The sequence below is a fragment of the Silurus aristotelis genome (genome assembly GCF_946808225.1).
Source record: "Silurus aristotelis genome assembly, chromosome: 19".
NCBI classification, from domain to species: domain Eukaryota; kingdom Metazoa; phylum Chordata; class Actinopteri; order Siluriformes; family Siluridae; genus Silurus; species Silurus aristotelis.
In genome coordinates, this window is record NC_139592.1 from 23,039,382 (window position 1) to 23,059,432 (window position 20,051).

Sequence of the window (20,051 nt, forward strand, 5' to 3'; positions counted from 1 at the left end):
CGCTCTCGCATCACGCAATGCCTTGGCACTTGTTATATTTACTCTCTTCGGAGGCAGGATGCTATTTTGACCAGACTGTTGCCAGAACGTTTCATCGTATATCACTGCCTGCTCGGGTTATTTCTACTGCAGGGGCTTTAAACGCAGATCGCCGCCGAGAGCTCGGGGAAAAGACAGCCATGGATTCCCCGTACCAGAGCTTTATTTCGAGTTTTGGTTCGGTGCATTTCTACGATTTTTTGACAGAGGAGCTCCTGTGATGACTTCCAGTCAGGTCATAGCGGTGTGGAGAGGTGTGTGTGTGTCGACTATAATGTGGAATAATGAGATTATAATCTGAGGGTGATATGATATAATATGTAAAAACTATATAATACTTATAAGCTAAATTAATGAGATAGTAAGTCCAGAAAAAACAAGATTATAAACGGAAATAATAAGATACTATGCTGTAGTTGAAATAATGAGATAGTATGTCCTTAAAAAAACACAAGATAACTAGAAACAGAGATAATAAGACGAGGGTAATATGAGATAACGTGTAAAAACAAGATAATAAACAGATATAATGAGATACTACGCTGAAGCATTAAAATAATGAGATCCTATGTACTAAAAAACAAGATAACTTGAAATAATGAGATAATAAGCTATGGTTAATATGAGATATGCAAAAACAAGAAGACTTTAAACAATGACATAATAAGCCGAGGGTAATATAAGATAACGTGTAAAAACAAGATAATAACCAGAAATAATGAGATACTAAGCTGAAGCATTTAAATAATGATATATTATGTACTAAAAAACAAGATAACTTGAAATAATGAGATGCTAAGCTGAAGCTGAAATAAGTGTAGTTAATGGTCATGCTTACATCATTTGTTTTTATTTCCTGGGTTAAATAACAACATCCAGTCACACGGCCAAACAGATCAGACATCAGCTCACAGATTTGTGACTGTGTGCACCTCTGGGTGTGAATCACACTCTGTGTCTCCAAGCTGAAGACAGGTTCCTCGCTTTCCTCCAGGCTGACGGTGCTGAGAACTTCACGATGCCATGATGATGGATTTCACCAGTCCTCAGGCTCTTACACACATTTTCACACATCTATATGGAAATATAGGACTTTGATGTAAGGAACTGCTAAGTGTCCATCCCCAAGGACAGGACTAAATGTCCCCATCTGCACGATACGCTGGTTCTCCAGAACTGTTTCCTGTCTCCATCTCTGTTTACGCCTTATATTTACTGATCTTTATCTCCACTTGGTAGTTTATTTCATACACGATAAGAGGTTTAACAGGTCTGAACTGGTGCTGCTGCTCCCATAACTACTGCAGAGAAGAAACAAAAGGAGGAAGAAGGATTAATCTTCGAACGTAATAAGTCTGTCAAGGATGGCGATTTCTCACCCAGAAGAAACAGATGCGGATCGACTCTGGTTACGGCTCAGGTTTTCATCTAGTTCTCTCTCATCAAGTTCTCAGGCTTTTCCCTCAGTGTAGAAAGCACAGTTTATACCAACCCTGGTCTTTGCGTTGAAAACAAGTTGACCGCACATTTCTATTTGTAATATGTGATATTTTATCACAATAAATGGCCATAATCCGATACATAATCCATTTATTCCAATGTGTTAAATAACAGAACTGTTTCCGTTCATCATATTTCTCTCTGAACATACACTTTTTACCCCGTCATGGCCTGTGGTAATGGAAAGCATTAAGATTTATTGAAATAGGAGAAAAAATTCAAAGGAATTATGAGTGAAAATCTGTTTGTGCAAGTGATCTTGTACTCTGACGTTATTAGGTGTAGCCATAAACAGAAAAAAAAAACCAATTCCTGTCAATCAAAGTCAGAGAAAGAAGTCAAACTTGAAGCTAAAATGGAGGACAGACAGGAAATGGTGAATAAATTCTCGTCTCGAGGGAGATTCAGGCTAAACGTCTGTCCTCTTAACTCCCTGCTATCTCTCTCTTTCTCTCTCTCTCTTTCTCTCTCTCTCTTGGTTCCTCACGTGCTCCTCGGTCAGTTTACATTATGCTTTCCAAAAGTCCAAGCAGAGAAACATCACGGCTGGAGACAGACAAGGAAAGTCTGAGGTGTAAAGTTTGTGCTGCTGCTTTCGTTCTTCAGAAACATGGAAATTATGGAGATCATGTCTCTCAGTAATGGACCAATGAAGACAGAGCTGAATCTTCGGACTCCATAAGACCCACTCAGGCCAAAATGGTAACGATCTTCTGTACATCTGGGTCACGATTTCAGCTGCGTGTCTTAGTAATCGTATAAAATATTCATGTCGTGTATATTACTTCTGCACTTTCATCATTGTGTTGGGTTTTAAATTTATGGGAGTTTTTTGAAGAGGTAATTCAGTGGGTTCAGTTTTGCAGGACTGAGAATGTTGAGGTATTCGGTCGTCTGGTAAATGTCCTGAAAGACACGGCAGTTGTGAGGACGATGTTTATGCTGCTTAGCGACTCGGTAACACCTTGTCAAATGTCACTTGGTGATTGATGTTAGCATGAACAAACCCACTAATTTGTGTGTGTAGTAATTTACAGTCTCCTTGGTGGCTGAATGGCTTTAGAACTTTCATTCAGTTGAATGTTTGTCCGGTGCAGAAGATGATTAATGGTTGTGTAGCATCAATTCAAAACATAATGCAGTTATTACTGTTGAGAAATTTTAGATTGAGAATTAATTATTTCATTTTAATATAATTCATTTTACTAAGAAATAAATTTCTGAGCAATATGTGGGTCTTTATGAGATCAATAAGATGCTCTGTTTGATATCTGATTCTAATCTGATCTCTGATTTAATATGCAGTGATGTTCTGTAATTCAGTACTCTGGACTTTGATTTGGCCACGCCTCCTTTAAAAAAAAAATGTCTAGAACATCTTGGCCATGACTCCGACAGTGAAACTGTCTGGCACAGCGAGGCCACGCCTCCTTTAATAAAAAATAACAGACACAAAAGCCATGCCTCCTTCAGCTAGGCCACACCTCCCTTACAGAACCTCTCCAGCATGGCTTGGCCACGCCTCCTACAGTATAATAGACAATAACTCCTATGTCATGCCTCTTTTAAATATTAAAATATGACACACCTCCTTCAGTAAAATTGAGAATTGCTAGGCTACACCTCCTATAACTACAGTAACAGACATAAAAGCCACTTCTCCTTTGGTTAGGCCACACCTCCCTTACTGAACCTCTCTGGCACACCTAGGCCACGCCTCCTATAGTAAATCTGACAATTATTCCTATGCCATGACACTTTGAACTACAATAACAGATACAGAAGCCATGCCTCCGTCAGTGAAACTATTTGGCACAACTAGGCCACGTCTTAATTACTGAAACTCTTGGTATAGCTTGGCCACACCTCCTTCTCTACAAATGACAGGCACAGCTAGGCCACGCCTATTTTACTTATAATAACAGACACAGTAGCCACACCTACTTCAGTGAAATGGTCTGGCACAGCTAGGCCCTTCATCCATCACTAAAACTGACAAGAACTGCTAGACCACGCCTCCTTTACTTATAATAACAGCTATAAAAGCCACACCTTCTTCAATGAAACTGCCCAACATAGACATGCCTTCTTTAATACTTATAATAATTATAATAATATTACCATTCATTTTTACAATTTGGCCTAGTATGCAAGTAAAAATGCTAAGAAAACAAGAAAGGTTTGGCTAATAGGAAGCAGATTATTAGCAACTAGCTATAGTACAGGAATTTTTTTTTGCCTTTTCTATTAAAATGCTTTGTAAAGTAATGCATTTTTCTCTTTATTAATTAGTTCTTGCTTTAAGAGTGGCAGACAATGCTAATCACTGCCGAGCCTAACGAGAAACCCATGCGCTTTGTGATTTTCTAATTAACGTGTATTTGTTAAAATAACAACAGGTTTTGCTGATACCTGCTGGTTTGATTAACCTCAGTGTGTGTTGGTAAGTGTAGGTGTGTGTGTTTGTGTGTTTGGAAAGAACCAGTCGACTGTGTTTAATGTAATTACATGCTTTTTACTGTTTACAGGCAAACCTGGAGCCCAATATGCTAATGTGAGGATAAAACAGACAGGAATGAGAGCGCAGTCGGCTTGAAGCAGTGAAGTAATTAAATAAGTAATTACATGATGGGAGGGGGAAAAAACAATTCGAAAATGGATCATTCGAGAGATCTGAGATTCAGGAAATATTCTGTAGATGTTACCTGAAGTCAATGTCCGGCGTTAAATCAGGATTTTTCATATAGAACTAGAAGAGTGTATTTTGATCGATTATACCATGGAAAGCTGGTCTAATATCTTCATACTGAGAATTTATTTAATATTTCTATCCATATATCAGAGGGTTGGTTTGGTGTTATCAGTGTTTGTGTTAGCTGGAAGTTGAGGAACGGTTGCGATGATGGACGATGGAACATTTCCGCTGACAAAATCTTGAATTCGTTTATCAGCAAGACAAGCTTCAGTCTGGGAAGATATGTGTGACATAAACACAGGAAACAGAATCATTTCCCAGCCTGGGACTTGGATACTTGTTTAAATAAAAGAGAGATCCTGATTTTAGCTGAAACTCTGGGAAGATAGAGATAATCTCTTTCATTTCTGGATTTGTTTTAGGCAGTTGTGAGAAAAATGTTTTGAGAATTGCGGCCAAAAGGCCAAACCTCCGACATGGAAACAAAGCTAAGTGACTCAACGATTTACAAAAGCAGCGGAACAACGGGCAGAAAAATGACAGCAGGAGCTCAGAGTTAAAATCTAAAATATTTGTCTGTAGCAAAAAACATGTTGTTTGATGAAGTGCTGGAGAGTGGTACAATAATGAGTGTCTGCAAGTACCAGTGAAGCATGGTGGAGGTTTCTTGCAAGTATGGGGCTGCATTTCTGTGGTGTTCTGTTGAAGATTATTTAATGATGTCCTCAATGCTGAGAAATACAGGCAGATACTTCATGCAATACAACCAGGGAGGCGTCTGGTTGGCCCCAAAATTATTCAGCAGCAGCCAATATCATTTAGTTATCTTCAGCATAGAAAAGAACGAGTCCAGGAAATGGTAGTTTTGCCCCCCACAGAGTCCTGATCTCAACGTCATGGAGTCTGTCTGGGATTACATGAAGAGACAGAAGGATTTGAGAAGATCTGTGCTTCGTTCTCCAAGAGTCCCCACTAGGTCCTGGTCAATCATTTGTTTTGGTTGAAGGATGAGTCTGAGTGTCAGAGGTCACAAGGGCCCAAGTGTGAGCACTTCATTAAGGTCTCTGTAGGCCGAGACGTGTCAGGTGTAGCAGAGACAGTGAGACAGCTGCAGCTAATTCAGGATACAGTGAAAACTGAGGCTGCCAGTCTGAAAATGCTCACATCATTCTACTGCTACTTTGTACAAATCTAAGAAGATTTGACTTTTATTTTCTTTCTATTCGACTCAACGACGTTCGAGGAAAAGCAAATTTAATTCACAGCGTAGCAGAAGTTAATTAACTAACAGAAAAAGTATTTTATATCCTGTTATTTTGGCAATATTTCTTAAGCTGGTTGGTGAACAGCAATTGATTTTTGCCACAGATTCTGTTTCAGACTCGGGTCTGGCAACTGAATGATTCAGCGATGATGCAACCTCTTCTCAGTTTTAAGGAATACGATGTGATACAGTATATAAAATTGAGCATGTTTACTGTAACGCTCATTGTAAGCAGTAAAGAACCACTCGGCCACTTTGTCCTTTATTGGATTTGTGGATCCAATTCTCCTGAACTTCTAAACTTCAATGATGAACGAGAGATGGCAGATGGGCTAAATTAAGACCTTGCTAAAATAGGCAGGTCTGGGTCAAAAGGCCAGGAATCACTGGGATTCAGCGGGAATGTGAAATTGCAGACTCTTTCAAGTCGTTCAAAGAAGACCAGCAGAATTATTCAAAGGAAGGATTTGAAGTATTAATATAGCATTTCATCTGCTCTGGGTAATGTAATGCTGGGTACCTCTGTTTTTAATACTCACATAACGTCTACAAGGTGTCAAAAATCAGCATCCATATATCTTCGATAGCTGGTAGACATATAAATATAAATGTAAATAGTTTAAACCATGCGAATCCTCACACTGTCCATATTTCAGCGTCTAATTCGATTCTGCCATTCTGACGACAACAAGGCGATATTTCCACATACACAAATTTCATTGTTCAGTGAAAAAAAAAATATTTAGGTCCATAACACTTTGAAGGTGTTCAAGCCATCCACTTTAAAGAATCATGGTAAGGTTTGGGAACGAATTTCTTGATGGACAGTTGACCATGGTCTTTTCCTGCGGTCTGCAGGTCCTTTGTAATCTCAGCACTCGGTTTCCCTGAACAAGCAAAACCAAAGACCAAACATGAAACCCAGGCCACATTTATCGTGTAGATTTGCACGTAAAACTGTTCTACTCATAGACTTGGATTTACTCATTTATGTTTTGTATATTTAGACCTGCTACTGATTAGAACTAATGGCAAGGGGTTTGAAATGAGCTCACACTGGTTCCAAACAATTGCTGATGCCCCGTGGTCACCAACTCCTACTGTAGTCACAAAAACTTTCCCTGCGCCACCCGGTATACGACAACTTACTTGGAAAGTTTCGCTCAAGGGCCTAAATATGTCTTTCTTTACCTACTGTCCTTCAAATGAAAAAAACGTCGTTATTATTGCGTCGTAAAAATGCACCGAAATCCACTGCATGATTTGAGTTGACAATATTTCAATTCCAGAAGTGGAAAAAAGTAAAGAATTATATTTTCCTCACGTTACTGTAATTAAGTAACTGTAATAAAAATTTTTTTTTTAAATCTTTAGTTTTTTTTCTTGTTTGAAGCATTGTACTTAACTACATTTGAAATCATGTCTGTTAGTGAGAAAAAAATAAATAAATAAAATAATCCAAAAAGTACATTTTATATACATACAAAGTACATTTTAAATGAGCAAATTTTTACTTGAGTAGATCTTTAGACCGGTAACTTTACTTGTACTTAAGTACAATACTTATACTTAACAGTACTTTTACTTGAATAGAATATTTTATTACTTTTTCCACCTCTGTTTAATTAAACATGTGAATAGTCTATTCCATATGATCACCCATTGATGAAAACTTCCGTCATGTGTTTTGGCTGCAGAACCCAGAATCCCTGGACTCATCCATCCAGAGCTCCCTGTCAGCTCTCTACCCTCCCTTTGAGGCCACAGCTCCGGCAGTCTTTAGCCAGCTATTGCATGTCACTGAGGGTCGTTATGGTGGCGATTCCCTTCAGTGCCTAACTGACTTTCTGATCCCAGCCAGGAGACTCCTGGAGAGGGTGAGCCAGGAAACTTGTGTGAGTGTTAAAATGAAATGCACAGTCAAATACAGTAGATGTAATTATCATTCCTTTTGGGCAAGATCATAAGCACAAACATAATAAAATGAGCAAAAATGAAGATGCAAAAACGATTACATAAAACTGCATGAAGTAATAAGTTGTTAGGAAAACAAGAAGGTGTGATGCAAAGCACTATGAAACTTTCCACCCTAAAGTGTATTACTGTTTTATTTCTTTTATACCACAGCCAAATCAATGCTAATTCAAAAACAATTAACACCTCTTTGCTTTCTGAATATGCCTTCCATAAATAAGCAGAACATGATCTGACTTTGCACACCTCCTCGTGTAGACCTCGGGAGCAAAGATCAGTTGCATACCTTTAACAGTAGAGCATTCCTTCACACGATGGTGGAAAAACATCTATGTGTCAAGCTCATAATTATTGATTATTTCAATAATGATATAAGTTATTGATTTTTTTTGCTGGCTATATATTGCACGAATGTATCAGGGAAATTTCATGTTTCTTGGTTTCAAATGAAAGTTTGGAAGCAACTATCTGCTCTAGTTACATGAGCAGCTTCTCAGATATCTGGCCCCCAAACCAAACGACTCTTCCTGAACCTCATTTGTTTGGTTTTATACAATTAGAAATCAGAGGTGGACGAAGTACACAAACCATGTAGTAGTAAAAGTAGAGATTCACTCTGTGAAATGTGACTCCAGTAACAGTAAAAGTGTCCCTTTATACTTTTACTTGAGAAAAAGTACAACATTTTTATCTTAAGTATCCAAAGAACTGATTTATTATAACCCTAATGTTCCTATTATCATTTTTATCACAAGATTCTTTACTTAATCACCTCAGTTTATGTAAAAAGACTCGAATGTGACTCTCAGCACACTGATCTATTAATAGAATGATATTAATGACTCAAACACTGATTGATTTCTATTACAATGTTAATGAGCCCAAATAACTTATTTTGAACTGCTTATAAAAAATCACACTAAAAGGCTGTGTGTGTGGTGGTGAGTTCGAGTCTGGAGTTTCTTCATCATTTATTCCTCTCTAAATGTTCTGCTTGCTGTTGAACTGATGGTAAACTGTATGTTGGTGATCAGTAGATACACCAATTACCCTGATTGGTGGAAATAAAAAGGAATGACTGATTTCTCAAAATTTAGTTTGAAATGTAGTGAAGTTACAGTAAATCCAAATGGAAATACTTCAGTAAAGTACATATACATGAAAAAGCGACTTAAGTACGGTAACCAAATACATTTACTTCTTTAATGTCCATCGCCTGTATTTTCCAGGGATTGCAAACATGTCCATATACTGTAGCATGTACTAAAGCATTATCAGGGAATTCCTCTTTAGATTTATTTTTCTTTTGGATAGGAGCCGTATTCTGACTTGGCGTTCCATTGTCCCGGCTGGCCGCTGTGCCTGTACGACCACATTGTAATCCATCTTGCCCCCATCAACCCACTGCTGCTCTCCTTTGAAGACTTTTACCTACAGGTGGTACCGTTTGAGAAGCAAGCAGCCCGTCTTGTGGTTCGAAGCCTGTTGGAAGAAGACCAGGATGAATTGGCGGAAACTCCAATACCAGAGAACTCATTTAGTCGTATCTTTACCGAAGACTGGTTAGAAGAGCTCAATATAGGCAGACATGGAAGGCTTCTCAGTCACTGTGTGCTGGCTAATGAGCACTGCATAGTGAAGGTGCCTTGGGATCAGGTGGTCTACCCAGAGACTGAGGACCAGCCACAGTACATGGATTCTTCAAATGAAGAGGAACCTTTGAGTGGACCTTCCTGGCAGGGTTATTCGGTTGAGACTAGGATCTGCCCTGCTAAGGATGGTATTGCAGTGTCTTTGTGCTTGGTTGAAAGCTCCAAACAGAGTGAGATAAATCAAGCTATGTCTGGTGTGAGGCCACTCGGCTGGGTGTCTCCTAATACTTGGGATAGTCGCAGTATTGTTGATGAGGATGTAAACGATATGGAGCCTATCAAAGTGAAGAATGAATCAGGAGATTCATCGACCTGTGTCCAACCTAAAACTTGTTTGCTAAGGCCGCATAGGGTCACGGCTCCTGGTGGCCATGATCATGCAGCTCATAATCGTCCCACCTGCGGACGTACTGTAAGGTTTGCTGAGCAGCCTTGCACTCCTTGCTTGAGGAGGAAGCATGGACAGGGTACCAAGAACCAAGAATGCAGATACAAGGAGTATTGCAGGGAAGAACAATGTTCTGTTAGAACTGAATCCAGGCCAAAAGAAGATGTCCTCTCTGATAGAACGGCGAGGACGGACCATCCTCACAACCCAGTCCAAACACAGTTTACACAGATACAACCAATAGGTCATAACTCCAATAGAGATCATTCTCAGGGTATCTTTGATAACACAACAGAGCAACCATCCCCAAGCATGGTTGAAACAGAATCAGAGAAGAGTCTCATTGCTGTCCATGGATACCCCAGTGAGGTAACAGAAATGCCCTCAATGTTACATGTAGCTCATGGAAAAAAGAACACTTCTTATGGACTTGTTTCACCAAAGTTAAACAGACGAAAGCCACCAATGCAAGGTAAGAAATATTCAAGGTTCTTTAAAGGTTCTTCCCTGTTTTATTAACTATTGATCAAACTTGTCATTAGCTGAAAAGAATAATAGAAGTGGATATAGTTTCATGTTGTACAATTTGCACACACACACACGTCAACTCTTTTGACATTTTCTCTCTAGAAACAGCTCAGATCCATAAAGATCTTCATGCTAAGGGACCTTACACAAATAAAACCGCAGCCTTAAACTATCCTGACATAAAAAAGGCTGGAAAGAGATCACCATTTCCAACTCCCACAAAATCAGAAACCTGCCTCCTGCAAGCAGGACTTTCATGTCTTACAGGTAACTTCCAGTAAATAAAATCAAAATGAGCATTAAACAAAGACTTAGATCAGACATTCAAGCACATTTACAAATATTTTAGTTTGTCCCATTGTTTAGTGTCCCAATCTGATGCCTGTAACTTGGTGTCTCCCCCTCAGGTGGTAGAGATCGCTCAAACAGAGTAGTAGTGGAGGTTTATGGTGATCACCAGCACTGGGGGTCTCCACTGCTGTCCAGCCTGGTGCTCTCTAAACTTCTACTTTACTTCCACACTATCATTAGGTATGGAAAAAGATTAACTCACTGATCTTCAAAGGTTTACAAAACTTCAAACAAGCAAAACCTACATACATTATGTTCCCACAGGAGGGAGGAGAGAGAGTACGGAATGACCGTCGTGTATGACGGTCGTAAGGTTCCTCCACACCCAGAATTCCTTGAAGCTCTGCAGATGGTGCAGGTAGGTTCTTGTCTATTCAAGTCTAGAAAATAGTCACCAGGATGTTGTTAGCTTTAAACAGCTTCTTGAGCTAGCTTTTACTTCAGATTCAAATATAAAAATCATCACCTCGAGGACTTTCTAAAAAGTAATTTTTTTACATTCCAGCTGTATTAAATAAAGTTCACTGTTCCAGAGAATCTTCTTTGGTTCTGGGTAAAAATTCTGCCCTTGGTGTTTTTCTTTAAATTATTTAGGAGCAGGAGACAAAAGCGATCCACTGTGTGCTACTGCTTGTCAGTAAGGAGAAAAGTTACAGCCCTAAAAAAGGCCCTGGATACATGGTTCGGGACTTTTTCCACATTGAGACACAATTAAATTCAAACATATGATCAGATCGTCAATAAATAAAAGCATTATGAAGCAGTATACATAGAGACATGCTAACTCCTAAATCCTGTTTTACATTATTAATGTAGGAGGTTGTGATATCCTTCAAAGCTCTTAACAGATATATCGAGTACAGCCAGCTGAGCCCGGGCCTGGAAGGCACGTTTCTTTACAGTCACAGGAACTGGCTGCACCTTCATCAAGTTAGTCTGATCGACAGCATTCGATTATTTTTATTTTATTATTATAGCATTATTATTTCTTTTGTTATTGTACAACTGTGCCAGATACTAATGATGTTGATTTACAGGAACTCTATCCGTTTGTGTTCACCCTCAAGGAAGCAACATGTTTGCTTCTAGAAGCCCTCAAGAAGTTAGAAGGTGTCCATAAAATAGACACCACTCAGGTATTATGCAAATCATGCAAACCACCCCGATGTTGATTATTTACTTGTGAGTGTTAACAAAATTCACTGAGGTGTACAGATGTTTTGTGTATGGGCGTGACGCAAAAATGTGTTGTTTTGTATGATGTAGAATTTTCACTAGCCTTTTCTCAAACATTTTTATTTCTGTCTTGAAGGAGGTACAGCAGTGTATTAATGACCAACGGGTTCTAATGGAGGATGTGCTTGAGGACACCCACTTGGTTAGGTTACAAAGGGAAGGTGGGCCCCTGTTGGCCAGGTTGAGATGGGAGAGCGATGTAAGAGCAGCACACTACGAGACAAGCTGGTAATGCTAACATGCTAATCTATGAAAGCGTATCTAAGGAGCCCATTCTAATATGTTAACAGGGATTCACTAGTATACAGGCACATCAAAACCATTTCAACATGCTTTAACCTACACCGTTATGGCAGAATATTGTGTTGGTCCCCCTTTTTGCTGCTAAAACAGTCCTGACCTGTTGAACATTAACAGCATGAACTTCAGCAGTTTGAGCTACAGGAGCTCGTCTGTTGGATCGGACCATACGGACCAGCCTTCGCTCCTCACGTGCATCAATGAGACTCGGACGCCCACGACCCTGTCGCTGGTTCACCACTGTTCCTTCCTTGGAGCACTTTTGATAGATACTGACCACTGCAGACCAGGAACATCCCACAAGAGCTGCAGTTTTGGAGATGCTCTGATCCAGTCGTCTAGACATCTCAATTTCTAAAATTCTTACACTCGCCCATTTTTCCTGCTTCTAACATCAACTTTGAGGACAAAATGTTCACTTGCTGCCCAATAAATAAATCCACCAATTAACAGGTGCCATAATGAAGAGATCATCAGTGTTCTTCATTTCACCGCTAACAAAATTGTCATGTCATAACTGTAATGCCTGGTCGCTGTAATAGCATGTCTCTAAATGTTTTACAAGTAAATACCTCATAAAATTAAATATTATAAATAATCTCTTGTCTCTTCTTCCAGTAATGTCATGGATACCATAGAGTCCCTTTACAATGAGTTAGAGGAACACATCCATGTGCTGGTGCGAAGGTCCAACATTTTATTCCAGCACCTTGGCTTCTTGCTACATCTCAGACAAATGGAATCAAGGTTCTTGGAGGTATCCAAACACACTCATAAATAAAGCTTACTTGCATTTACTCTTTTGGTGCTCTTGTTAAATCCATACACAGCTTTGTGATTTTGAACAGAACCCTTACTGTGTACATTTTAAAATATAGTCATCCCAAGCCCAGAACCTGTATCGGCTTTTTTCAGATAAAAGAGTGGTTTGATGTGGAGGGAGAAAGACGGATTCTCGAAGCAGAATCCACACAGGAACCGAACAGGAGCTTTGAGGAGATTCTGCAATGCCTAACCGCTGTCCTCTCTGAAGCTAATGTAATCACTTATCCCTTCCACTCAATCCAGATTAATTATGTAAAAAGAAAACAAGACAAGTCGATATATATCATTTTTTTAACATGGTTCACCCTTGATGAATTTGATTTTTTTCTCAGGAACATAAGCTTCAGGCGATGATGTTACTTAATGAAGCAGAAAGCATCCAGGGACCAAATTATCCAGAGACAGAAGTGTTCCACATAATGATATCCACATTTAAATCCAACTTGTCTGAATTCCTGTCTGAAGCAGAGCAGTACTGTGATGAACTAAAGACTATGCTGAATGTGTGCCATTTCTGCGAGAGGGTAAGTTTTCGTTGTTTTTCAAACAAACCCACATATTTTACTTTGGAGTTTGAATTAATCAAGTAATCACTTTTAGGTCAAGCTTCTCCAGGGTAGAGCCCTGGCGGGACTGTTTTCTTAACCCCCCTTCCGTCCTCTCCCACTGAATTTTTGACCATTACTGACTGCTCCCGAGATTTTTGTGTCCAGTCCGGCCGACTCCCGAAAACATTCTCTCACAGCTTATAAAGATTGTGTAAAAATGTACACAAACGTTAGGGCTATGATCAACTTACATAATGATAACGGACAAACGTTGGACTTGCAGTGTTTCGCTTTTTGTGACGTAAATACCCATATCAAACGGGTCAATGCAAATCGCGGGACTGCAGATTGTGGGACTTGGGGTTTATTTGTTGGACCGCCCACTACTGCCCACTACAAAGGTAAAACTGCCCGCCCAGGCAAGATTTGTATTGGGTCCCAAACCCAATGCAGCCCTCGACTCCGAGGAGCACAACATTTTTTTTTTAAATGTAGGTTGGACAATCTATTGGTAAATGATTCAGTAAATCTATTGATGTCATTTGAAGTCATTAGAGAACAGATGGAAGATTAGGGGTCAAATCAAGTGAACCAAGCCAGACAATAAATTGACAAGTATCCTTTTTATGGGCCAACCTAGTTGGAGTTCACAGGACTGTTGCTATAATCTGATTAGAATATTCCCTTCATACATTTACAGGCAACAGTGGTGGCCATAGACTGCTCTCAGCAATTAGAACAAGAGAGACTGCAGTGCATGACTCATCGGGAGAAATGGGCTGCTCTTCAAGGATGCCATGAAAAGCTCAGCCAGTTTTCACCTGAACACTTCCAGGAGGCAAAGAACCAGTCCTGCTCTCTGCAGAACCCCTGGGGGAGGAAGGTATGGAACATGACTTGGCTAAGGTGTCAGGAGGTCAGTCGACAGCTGGAGGACACCTTGCAGGAATTGGAACAAGATCAGAATCTTTCAGTACCTGTATCTTCACAATATGATGGGCATGGTAATGCAGGGCAGGAGAGCACTGATGGCGGGCCAATACTTCAACCTGACACACATCAGAACCCACCGGAGTGCCCAGAAGTCAAGGTCCGGCACAACCGTGACAGCATCCATGGCACAGTGACCTGCTTTAACATCAGTTTCAGACAGTCCCGTAAAGGATGTAAAGGGGCCAAAATGGCTCCAGCTGCAGATCTTGAGCAGAAGTCACCCAGAAAAACAGCCCATGACCACAAGCAGACAGAACCAGTCGCAGGATCAGACACAGTTGGTTGTCAGTGGTTCAGTTGGCACCACAACTCAACCAAATCCAGCAAAGAGGATCCTTTGTTAGCTTCCAGTTCATTCAAGATTCAGATTCTACCATCTACCTTTACTGAATCTAAAACCTCACCATCCATATCCTCCAGTTCCCAAATCTCAGGACTTACCTACTCTGGAACTCAGACCTTGGTCGTGCAAAACCCAATCCCACGTTCTGGAAACTTCTCTTTGGAAAGTTTGGGCTGTGAAGAAAGGCACCCGGAAAATACTTCCCACTCTGAAGAGACCGCTAGACGGGGCAACGAGGCAGTAAACACCCTGTCTAATCCTGACATGGAGAGCAGAACTGTGTAAGATATTACAATAACGTTGCTATGTTGTTACATATTCATTGCTCGAGATTACAGTGGATGAAGGCATTGAGATAAAGTGGCATTAAAATGACGGTCTAGTTTCTTCATTTATGGTTAGATAAAAGAAATTTAATTACAAAGCATGGAATTTCAACAAATCTTAAATTATATCACTAGTCAATCTTTACATGTTGCCAATAAAGATCCACAAGTTCTACTTTTCCACCTGCGTTCACATTTTTGCCTCATTTCACAGAAGAGATCTCCTGAAATGTTCTCCCATGTTCTCCCACAGGAAGCCGCAGTGCATCTTGGAGGAATTGTTGGTGACAGAGCTGGAGTATGTACGATCTCTGGCTTACATCCTGACTCATTACCTCCCCCTGCTGGCCCAGCCAAATGTGCCTCCAGATCTCAGAGGCCAGCGTGGAAGGATCTTTGGGAACCTAGAGAAACTATATGACTTCCACTGCCATTACTTCCTGCAGGAGCTTGAGGCTTGCCGGGCTGAACCACTTCGGGTGGGCCGCTGCTTCCTCAGACACGTGAGTTCCCAAGACTCTAACGTTGCGCTAACATTTTGTCATACTGTAATGTATTATCCCTTTTCTACAAGAATCACAATAAGAAATAATGACGTGTTTACTGTTTATGTCATGTTTGCAGAGAGATAATTTTGGGCTGTATGCTCTGTACAGCAAGAACAAGCCTCAGTCAGATGCTCTAATCCAACAGCACAAGTTCTTCAAGGTGAGAAATGGCGATGACAAAGCAGGGGCGGATTTATCGGGGTGGCACAGGGTGGCAACTTCCACACTAAGGGAAATCATTCCCACCCCATCGGTCACCCCAGCACCCCACCACAGCACATTTAATCAGATTCCTCAAACGATTTTTACAGTTGCGGCACTTCAATGTGACGGCAAAAAAAAACCATATACCCGTAAAAAATGCCAAGAAGTCCGAACAAACGGCTCTTATGAACTGCTTTGTTTTAGTGAAACTAACACATTCAGTGCAACCCGCCATCTCACAAACAAATGACTCGATCCGACTCGAAGCATCGACGAATCAAAGCATTTGTTAAAATATACCTGTAAGTACATTATATATTATTATCGGTCATTTTGATGAGATCTTCACGTGTATTAATGACTATTCCAAACTATTTTTAATAATATGTTCAGGATTGTCCGAACTTACTTGACTTGACAAATGATGTCACGTGGTTCATGTTGCACTGAATACTATGATTTATTTTTTACATTTTTGGAGATTAGTGATTTAAACGTGGTTTCTGTGTATTCGTTATGTGTTTTTGACTTAAGTAAACCAGTACTTGATACATCAAGGCTTTGAATCTGTATGTACTCTGTATTGTTTTTCATACCGTAACCCCACTGCATAGTAAATGAAACTTGGTATAGACTTAAATTTGCTACAGGTTTGCCCAGAACATATATGTGTGTCTGTGTATATAAAATCATTCCTTGAATCCACAAGAACAATGCAAGGATGCTTCAGTGTTGCAACCCCTCAAAATTCTCATGCCACCCCCTTGCACCCCATAAATAATTTTCAAAATCTGCCCGTGTGACAAGGACATTTAAGAAGTTTATCTCCTATCCTTTGCATGTAAATTAACAAATAAAAGATACTATGAAGTATGCTAGATTTAATGCTAATCTAACGCTAACTTAGAATAGTTTACCACTAATGTTTTGTGTAAGTTCAGACAGCTCTGGCTTCTCCAATGGCATTCAAGCATTTCAGACTAGGAAGGTCTTTTTGGGATTGTGGCTATAAAAGGTATTGCAGCAAATAATTTCTGTGATTTGCTTTTTAAAAATACTTTAGAAAGAAAACTCGCACATTTTCTACAGATTTCGGCTTTTTTTTTTTTTTGCATGCAGCGTAAGCAGCTGGAGCTGGGAGACAGCATGGATCTCTCCTCCTACCTGCTGAAGCCCGTGCAGAGGATCAGTAAGTACAGCTTGCTGCTGCAGGAGATGCTGGAGGAGTGTGGAGCAGCGCATGAAGCCGAGCGGCTGGAGATCCACGGTGCTGCCGAGGTGGTCAGATTCCAGCTACGCCACGGAAACGACCTGCTCACCATGGACGCCATCCAGGACTGCGACGTGAGTAAGATGAGTGAAAGCAACTCTCATTAGGAAACGAGTTCACATGTTCACAACTCTGGACCTGATGTTTGTCTTCAGGTGAACCTGCAAGAACAAGGCCAGTTATTTCGGCAAGACGAACTCTACGTGACATTTCACAAGAAGCGTTCTTTGCGCCGGGTGTTTCTATTTCAGGACCTGATTCTCTTCACCAAGACAAAGAAAACCCACCGTGGTGATGATGTGTATGTCTACAAACAGTCCTTCAAGGTACTTTGGTACTTGGTACTTAAAATGTAACTCTTTAAAATGATTTGTTTATAATAAGTAACTTCCGAAATTACAGGCTTGTTTATGACATTTTGTTCCACTTGTGATTGATCAATTCAAAATACAGACATGTGACATTGGACTCACCCAGAACTGTGGACAGAGGGGTTTGTGCTTTGAGATCTGGTTCAGAAGAAGAAGAGCCCAGGACACGTATACGCTTCAGGCGGAGAGACAGGACCTTAAAGAGGCCTGGACTGCAGACCTGGAGCATATTTTGTGGGAACAGGCCCTGAAGAACAGAGGTGAGATACAAAGAGAAAGAGAGAGAGAGAGAGAGAGAGAGAGAGAGAGAGAACGAAGAAGAAGAGAGAAAGAGATTGAACTGTAAATAACTTTACTAATGGATTTATTTGCAGAGTTGCGGAGACAGGAGCAGGTGTTCATGGGAATGGGTGTTAAACCCTTCATGAAAATTCAACCTAAAGAGGAAACCGTGCATGACAGAACCCTCACCTGCTTCCTGCAGGAAGGAGGTATTACTCTGTTAATCCGTGGTTTATAATCAAAACTAATCTTTTTTTGCTAGTATTTGAAGCATTTGAAGATTGCCAGCTTGAACACCTCCTCGATCTGGTGCCACTTCTTCTACATCAAACGATGCAATTATGAATGAGTGTATAGAGTAATACAGGTCTATAATGCAAATGCTAATCAGATGCTAATCGTGTCTAATTGTGACTATGTCAATTGTTGCACTAATCTTGTAAGCATCTATTACACTTCTATAATTCAGAATGTTTTGGTGCAGTGGATTTTTTTATATTATTTTATTTTTTTTATAGAGATTGAAGAATTAAAATCACAGAATCTCACCGTATCCAGACTTCAGAGCGACACGGCGCTGCCACGGCCGGAATCAATCGGCTCAACCTCAGGCAGCCAATCATCTTCCTCCTCTGGACGAGGCTCTTTGTCTCCTAGCGGGTTCCGTGAAAACCAGGCGCATGAAAGCAGCCATGGAAGTCAGATGCCTCCGATCAGCCATCCAAACATTAACCAAGGTACATCATCATCATCATCATGTTAAGAAAGAAAAAAAATTGAACTTTCACTGTACTTGGCCAAGTCAGCACAGGTATCTCATATTGTCTTAATGTTTGGAGTAAAGGAATTACTACATACACACACAGACAAGGTGGTATCAAAAAAGTTTTGAGAGTCGCTCTGTTTACAAAACAGTACTTTATTTCCTGTGTTTACACATTATAACCTTCAAAATAGTCCTTTTGCACAGCAATACATCGCTCCAAGTGTTCTTCTGGAAGGTGTCCTGAAAAGCTTTTCGAAGCGTGTTAAGCCCCTTCTGTGGATCTCCACAGTGGTGTCAAAACGGCGACCTTTTAGCTTCATCTCGGAAAGAGAGTGAAGCCCACAGTAGCCAATTCTGGCAAGTAGGGTGGGAACGGAGACGAAATCATGTGGATTGTTCTCAAACGATCAAAATGCACGAGTTGCCGAACAGCTTTGACTTTTTCGGAGGTTGAGCTTGTTTAAGGTCTTCCTGATCTTTCGCTGCCGCTCGAAACACCTCGAACGACTCGTTACAGCGCCACCGAAATGCACCGAAATGCATTTCATTTCGGACGTCCCTGTGGCAGATTTGCTCAGAATTACACACCTGTTTTTTTGTTCTAACTTGTCTGTAAAGAAATCACAGACGTGGTAATGCACGTGGGTCAGAACAGCACCAGTCTGCAGTTGGTCAGTCTCGAAACTTTGTGATACCATCTTCTGTGTTTATTCTGTATGCAAATAAAAACAGTCATCTGAATGGACGCTAAGCCAAAGAGTGAATCATTATTTCTCCTCCCTCTGTTTCTCTTCCTGAAGTGAGCAGCACCGAGGCTCCAGGTCGATACGTCTCACGTCTGTGTGGTAGCCCGGGTTCCTGCAGTGGTCCAGGAGGGAGTTTTGCGGCGCCTGCTGGTTCCCAGCACACTTCTCCTGCTCTGTCCCGGAAAAAAGGCCTTGGCGGCAGCACACGCAAAACACACACCTCATATGCTGCAAAATGTTAGAGAACAGATTTGTTCTTAACACGCTTTAATTTCTTCTGAAATGCGTCTTCAATAATATATTAAATCCTGTACAATTTACAGAGAGCCTTAAATACCAAAGATTATAAGATACAGACGTGGACAAAATTCCAAAAATCCATAATGGTTTATTCCAGATCAGCTTTAGATTTTTGATTCAACACAATATAAAAACAAATGAAAATGACATGGACAAAAATGATGGCACCCTTAGCCTAATATTAACCCCTTAAAGGTGACCATGAGAAACGAGCGAATTCTGTAGCTCTCACTGAGACTTCTGCACCTGTCTACAGGAAATCTGGCCCACTCTTCATGAACACACTGCTACAGTGGTCTCAGGTTTGAAAGGTACCTTCTATAGACTGCATATTTCAACTCTTCCCATAGATGTTGGATAGAATTCGGACCAGAGCTCATTAAGAATAGTGCAGTGTTTTGTTCTTGGCTATTCTTGGATGCTGAGTTGGAGGTTTTGGGTCAGTATCCCATTGGAGGACTCGTGAGCTGTAACTGAGACGGAGCTTTCTGATGCCTTGCAGTACACAGGTCCAAGGCTCCCCAAACCACAGCAAAGCCCCAAAATATAATTAGGTTTTTTCTATGCTTCTTGTGAACATACAGTTGATGTGCCTCACATAA

General features: G+C 40.5%; 1 protein-coding gene across 2 annotated transcripts; it reads left to right on the top strand.

The window, feature by feature from the left end:
* Positions 1–1,994: 1,994 nt before the first annotated feature.
* Positions 1,995–19,949, top strand: quoa (quattro a). 2 transcript variants are annotated; one of them, XM_083521341.1, is made up of 22 exons: positions 1,995–2,241; positions 7,196–7,393; positions 8,787–9,984; positions 10,143–10,307; positions 10,448–10,571; positions 10,656–10,749; positions 10,986–11,072; positions 11,208–11,321; positions 11,429–11,527; positions 11,704–11,855; positions 12,546–12,684; positions 12,843–12,965; positions 13,085–13,276; positions 14,001–14,917; positions 15,216–15,465; positions 15,587–15,670; positions 16,834–17,058; positions 17,140–17,310; positions 17,438–17,615; positions 17,730–17,846; positions 18,156–18,374; positions 19,204–19,949. In XM_083521341.1, the coding sequence occupies exons 1-22, from the start codon at positions 2,239–2,241 to the stop codon at positions 19,389–19,391; spliced, it is 5,037 nt and encodes a 1,678-aa protein (XP_083377467.1). In that variant the 5' UTR covers positions 1,995–2,238; the 3' UTR covers positions 19,392–19,949. The 2 variants fall into 2 exon arrangements, with proteins under 2 accessions (XP_083377467.1, XP_083377468.1); XM_083521342.1 differs by lacking the exon at positions 19,204–19,949 and having other exon boundaries at positions 18,158–18,275.
* Positions 19,950–20,051: the final 102 nt, after the last annotated feature.

What these genes read in the sequence shown, in the direction of transcription:
- quoa (XM_083521341.1), top strand. An exon ending in AAAAAGGCCCTGGATACATG is followed by an intron (nt 11,073 to 11,207) that starts GTTCGGGACTTT and finishes TTATTAATGTAG; the next exon opens with GAGGTTGTGATATCCTTCAA. An exon ending in ACGCCATCCAGGACTGCGAC is followed by an intron (nt 17,059 to 17,139) that starts GTGAGTAAGATG and finishes GTTTGTCTTCAG; the next exon opens with GTGAACCTGCAAGAACAAGG.